The sequence below is a fragment of the Nuphar pumila genome, chromosome 6 (genome assembly GCF_984573655.1).
Source record: "Nuphar pumila chromosome 6, dmNupPumi1.hap1.1, whole genome shotgun sequence".
Classification (NCBI taxonomy): Eukaryota; Viridiplantae; Streptophyta; class Magnoliopsida; order Nymphaeales; family Nymphaeaceae; genus Nuphar; species Nuphar pumila.
The window spans coordinates 126,566,137-126,572,310 of record NC_143254.1 but is presented as its reverse complement, the minus strand read 5'-3'; the positions used below and the strand labels follow the sequence as shown (position 1 = coordinate 126,572,310).

General features: G+C 39.9%; 1 protein-coding gene across 1 annotated transcript; it reads left to right on the top strand.

The window, feature by feature from the left end:
* The first annotated feature begins 352 nt into the window (after window positions 1-352).
* On the top strand, window positions 353-5,328 carry LOC149836109 (uncharacterized). Its single transcript, XM_090010788.1, has 3 exons — window positions 353-400; window positions 1,020-1,128; window positions 3,399-5,328. The coding sequence occupies exon 3, from the start codon at window positions 3,436-3,438 to the stop codon at window positions 5,110-5,112; it is 1,677 nt and encodes a 558-aa protein (XP_089866914.1). The 5' UTR covers window positions 353-400; window positions 1,020-1,128; window positions 3,399-3,435; the 3' UTR covers window positions 5,113-5,328.
* Window positions 5,329-6,174: the final 846 nt, after the last annotated feature.

The following is a 6,174-nucleotide window of genomic DNA, read 5'->3' as shown; positions in this document are numbered from 1 at the left end:
TGTGTAACCGACCGTTGCGATTACTTCTGGATATTTGGAATTTCGAGAAATTTTGTCGCGCATTTTTTGTTTTTATCTCACTGAGTTTCAAATTCTTTTGAAAAATGGTTTTCCTTTTTTTTCATGTGTTTTGATTTTGATTTGGTTCCTTTTTCCGTTGAAGTTCTCGGCTTTGGCTATTTCTTCGAAAATTTGGGTTTTTTTATGGGGTTTTCGTGTTTCTTTGTTGCGTGATACGGTTTCCGTTGCCGAAGATGGAGTTTGCTCTTTGGAAAGTTGAAGATCGGAGTGTTTGGTTATGTTTTGGCTGAAGAATCGTGGATTTGTTTCAGATCGTTGTTGACGGTGGAATAATTTTTCCTTGTTCGTGTCGTTTCTGCTGTTCTCTTTGCGAAAGGAGGTAAGTTTTTTCACTCATTTCTGTCGGATTTTCTCTTTATTTTTCCTTCTCTTTCGAGTAAGTTTTTTTTTCTTTTTCTGCCCTTGAATGCGCTCTGGTGGATAATTAGCGGAGATTTTTTTCGATTTTCAGGCTTGTTTTTAAACATTGTTTGATGTTTTCGGTTTAGTATTTTTCTCCTGAATCTCTGAGTTTCTCTGTTGCCTTCATCTCTTTCTTTAGAAGGAGGATTATGTTATCCTTTCTAGTTTTTTTTTTCTCTGTGCAAAACGTAGCGACTTTAAAGAATTTATTTATTTTTCCCTTTTTTTGCGCTCTATTAATTCATTCCACGAGATTCGCAGAGCTTATTTCTCTTTTTTCCATACTTTTAATTAAACTGATACACATTTTTTTGGTAAAAAGGAGAAGAAAATGCAACTTTTTTCATGTTTTTCTTCTTTTCAGTACCTAAAATCAAAATTTCATACTCTTCTTGTGCTGATTTTTTTTTTTAAATTTAGTATATACACTATACATTTTTTTTTTTTGCGTTTAATACGTTTTTGAGATGGGAGTTCGTGTTTTCCTATGATTTTTGGTTCGTTTGGTTAACATGGCATTTCTCTTCCCTTCTCAGGTCGTTAAAAAACGAACTCTCTGAAGCTTCGCCGCTCTGCGCCCTCCGCTCTCTTCCTCGCCTTCAGATTCTGAGAGAGTGAAGAGACTCTTCTGATCTTCTCTGCAAGGTTGGGATTTTTTTTCCTCGAATTAATTTTCTTTGTTTGGATAACTTTTTAAAAGTTCGTGTGATTCCCGTACGAGATGGCTTTGCATCACCTTTGGGGTGAACCACGTTAGTGTCGTATAGCCTGTTCCGATACGAATCCCCGATTCTGAGTGTTTCGGACTAAGAAACTGAGGCAAATATGCACACCGTAAAGGCGCAAACGTAGTGAAGGAGACGTTTCGACTTGCGCAGACGATACGGAGATACCGAATCGAGTCTCGGACTTTCTGAGACAAATTGTTAACCTGGTGTTGAGACTCTTGATGATGGGGTTATTGGGTTTGGTTCAAAGTTGTCAGAAGGGAACCAAATCGGCGATTTCCTTGATTTTCTGGAGAGTCGCCTGAATGTATTTTCTTTTTATTTTTTAATTTTGATGATGTTTATGATATCTATCGGCTATTTATTTTTTAACATTATATGCATAATTTGATTCGACCCTGTAAGTCTTCATTCACTGTATCTCTGTATTTCCTTGTTTTAGATGATTTTTTATTTGCATATTTTTTTATTTTAAAAAAAATCGAAGTATTGAAATGGCCGATTTGATTGGATTCATACCGATTCTCTGAATCGTTTTGGAAACGACTCGGTTCTCAAACAGACTCGGGCAAGATTGGTTCTGTTAGGGCGCCCTTCCGGGTTGGCTACTTGGCTTGACCCACCAACTCCGATTCTATGGCTTACACTGTTCTCCGATCTGCGCCCTCAGTTTGTGGGCTTAGCATGCGGTTTGTGGAAGACTGCCTTTGCCTTTTGAGAGGTCGGTTTCAATACTGTCAAAAGGCTCTCAAGGCTGTAACTGTTTGCCTATTTAGGGCAACAGTTGTAGACTTGTATCTTTTTAGAGCTTTGAGTACCCTGGATAGGATGATTTATGGTGGGAGCACAAAAATGAAGCCCACACTCTCATGCTGCCACGTCGACAAACCTAGTGACATTGGAAAATCGAAAAGGGATTTTGATTTTTGTTGGAAAATTTCTTGTTGGTACCGGTGTCTGAGACACAACTAGGCTGTCACTGTGAATTTCCAATGGGTGAGAACTTTGGGAAGGGAAGTTACTATAGGGAATCTCATGCCTCGGCAGAGTTTACCTCTGCATTAATTATATATTGAATGTGATAGTCTGATAAAGGAAAAGAGAAAGGTGGTGGGTTACTGAGGACATATTTGCTCATCTAAGCTTGCTTTGTTTAGAAGCGCGCATTTCAAAAGGTGGGCGTCGGTAGCAACAGCCGATAAGATCGCTATATTTGTTTGTTACTGAATGACTACCCTTTTTTTAATGTAAAGTGTCTGCGCTCCTGCTCACGATTGACTGTCTTCACCTTTTTTTTAGTAAATTGGGTTTTGTTTCCTATTGTTGTCAAAATTTTAAAATAGGCCCAAAACAGAGGTGCCAATCTCATTGACTATTAGCTTTAATTGGTATCCAAATGCTATTGGTTTTCTCTTCTTGGTATTGGTATGAAGGCATACAACAAATGCATTTTTGGGCTTTTTAAGCTCATTAATGCCTGTCAAAAAAAAAATTTAAGCCCATTAATATTGTGGGTGGATTTTTATGGCGAATAAAACTTAAAAGGGTAACATTTAAATTTTAAACTGTTCGTAATGATGGTCAGATTAAGATAGTCCTTGCCCATTGTACAAAGAGCATGTTATAGACATCCTTTTGGTGATCTGTTTCCTTCGGTATTCATGAATGCCCTGCTTGTGTGCCCAATAACATTGTATTACGTTATTGGGGTAGAAGTACTACAACAGTAGTTTTGTTTTTCTTGTAACTCGTGATGTGAATGCGTCTATGAAGGCACCATTGAATTTTTATATTACTGTAGGTTGGCTGCACTCCCCCTTCGCCCGGTATTAACAATTGGGTTAACTGGGTGGTCGAGTTTACCCGTTGTTGATCAACTGCCAAGGGTTAGATTCACGGGTTATTTCTGCAGAGGCCTTTCGGTGGATGCAGGAAACGGCTTGGAAAAGGGTTGTCCTGCTCTTTGCTACTGTTTAGATTGTGTAGGTCTGTCTTGGTTTTCGTGGGGTTAGGTCAGTGATCTGCGATTCAGCAAAGTAGTAGTATGTTTACTTTCTTTTGATTAAAACAAATCACGACGTGAGATAGATCAGTTTGTCATTATTTGTATGTTTTGCTTTTTCTAGAAAAAAAATTGATTCCTGCGTCCAGACTCACCATGTTGGTTTCTTCTTCTTCATCTGTCAGGATTGAGATACATCAGTTTGTCTGCAAAAGATAAAGAATGGCCAATGAAACAGAAGAAATTGACACCAAATCCACTGAAGAATGGTTAGAACTTGCTAAAGGGTTGATTCCTGTAGCCATCAAGAAGGCAGGGGCTGTGAAGGGCTTCACAGGGAGGTGGAAGATCATACTTTCCAAGTTGGAAAAGGTACCATCTTGTTTGTCTGATCTATCTAGCCATCCTTGTTTCTCTAAGAACACCCTTTGCAAGGAACAGCTTGTGGCAATCTCAAGCACTCTGGATGAGGCCGTGGGATTGGCTGAAAGATGCTCCGACGAAAACTATGGTGGCAAACTTCAGATGCAGAGCAATCTTGATGCTTTGTCTGCAAAGTTGGACTTGAATCTTGTTGACTGTGGGCTTCTTGTTAAAACTGGCGTCTTGGGTGAGGCTACTTTGCCGTTGGTTGTTGCGAGATCGGCGACAGGAGGGAGATTAGAGGCCGCAAAGTGGAATATCAAGGAACTGTTAGCCCGTTTGCAGATTGGTCATATGGAAGCTAAACATCAGGCTCTTGATAACTTGGTGGAAATTATGAAGGAAGATGAGAAGAATGTACTTGGGGTGCTGGGAAGAAGCAATTTCTCTGCTTTAGCTCAGTTGCTTAGCGCAGGTTCTCACAGAATCAGGGAGAAAGCTGCTCTTGTGGTGTGCTCATTGGCTGAGTCTGGTACTTGTGAGAATCTTCTCGTGTCTGAAGGGGTGCTTCCTCCTCTGATCAGGTTGGTTGAATCAGGAAGCCCAATGGCTAAGGAGAAAGCCACAATTTCTCTCCAGAGGTTGTCTATGGCAGTTGAAACTGCTCGTTCGATCGTGGGGCATGGCGGCATCGCGCCATTGATTGAGGTGTGTCAAACTGGTGTTTCCATTTCTCAGTCTGCGGCTGCCGGGGTGCTCAAGAACCTTTCGGCGGTCCCGGAAGTTAGACATTGTCTTGCTGAAGAAGGGGTTATCAGGGTCATGGTAAATCTTTTGGATTCTGGGATTCTGTTGGGGTCTAAAGAGTATGCTGCCGAGTGTTTGCAGAACATGACATGCAGCAATGAGAGCCTTAGGAGGCAAGTAGTCTGTGAAGGTGGAGTTCAGCGTCTTCTGGCGTACCTTGATGGCCCTTTGCCACAAGAATCCGCTGTAGGGGCCGTTCGCAATCTGGTTGGATCAGTGGCCTTGGAAGATCTGATCTCCTTTGGTCTTCTTCCTCGATTGATGCACGTACTGAGAGCTGGCTCCTTGGGTGCTCAGCAAGCTGCAACTTCTGCTATATGTAGGATTTGCAATTCAATTGAAATGAGAAGGTTGATTGGTGAGATTGGTTGCATTCCACTACTTGTTAAGATGCTAGAGGCCAAAACTAATAGTGCTAGAGAGGTTGCTGCTCAAGCAATTGGAAATCTGCTAATGTTCCCACAGAACTGCAGAGAGATCAGGAAGGATGAGAAAAGCGTGCCTAACCTCGTCCAATTGCTTGAACCAAACATGCAGAATACCGCAAAGAAATACGCCATATCTTGCCTGACTGCTCTATCTTCAAGCAAGAAATGCAAGAAGCTGATGATTTCATATGGGGCCATTGGCTATCTTAAGAAGCTGTGTGAATTGGACGTTCCAGGTGCGAAGAAACTGCTCGAGAGGCTAGAGAGAGGGAAATTGCGAAGCCTATTCAGCAGGAAGTAGGCAGTAGATCTGTTTTTTAATTAGTGAAGGGTTTGCAGATGATTCCTTTGGGGACTCTTTACAATGTTTCATTCTGTATGAAACAAAAATGTAGTGTGATAGCAATGGCAAAGCTGGCCTTTTCTGTTTTATCTGTTGTAACTTGTAGATGTTGTTCAGTTGCAATATCACACATCTTGTAAATTATTCGGATCTGGCTTTTCTCTTTCTTGGTCTGCTAAATCTTCCCATTCTTTAGTCTTGGATATTTGTGATGTAGATTATTATTATTATTATCAAGAATCAAACTTTTATGCTTGCTTGTAAGTGTCAATATGCGATGGTTGTTGATTTGCATAATCAATGTTGACTAACCTAGATTTTCTTTTTGAAAAGAGACTAACCTAGATATGTTAAACATGGGCAATTTTAAGAATTAGTGGAAATGTTACAACCTATTCTGTTATTCTTAATAAATGTGTTGATTCACATATATTCTACAAGAGTATATATATATATATATATGGCAAATTATGTCATAGTTTTTACCAGGATTTATGATCTTCGCGTATGTATCCACACCATGAATTTGCAATTCTTTGATCACACTGTCTTTCGAATCTTAAAGAAATATCGCTTCTGATTTGTTCGAATCTTAAAAGAAAATCACTCACAAATGATATCCAACTAGTAGTCCAAAATTACCAACCAAAATATTGGATTCTCAAGGACTATATATGTTGTAGAAGTTGGGCTCTTACGTAAAGTGAGAATGAGAATGCTATTTAAAATCTTCTCATGGTTCTGGTTCTGAAGATGTGCTTGTGGGGATGTTAATTGCTCTGATGTAACCCGATATCCAACCTGAATCCAAATCTGATTAGATGGATTCGGTAGCCAAATTCCGATCCAATTAATAATCAGATTCAGGTTTGGTATTGAGTTTTGCATTTGAATCCAAACCAGAATCCAACTAACTGTAAAGATGGGTTTTAAGCTAGTCGGATCTGGATTCAGTTTTATCTGATTCCATCAGACTCTGAATACGTATCCGATTAAGTCAGGTCCAATTAGGTTGGACTG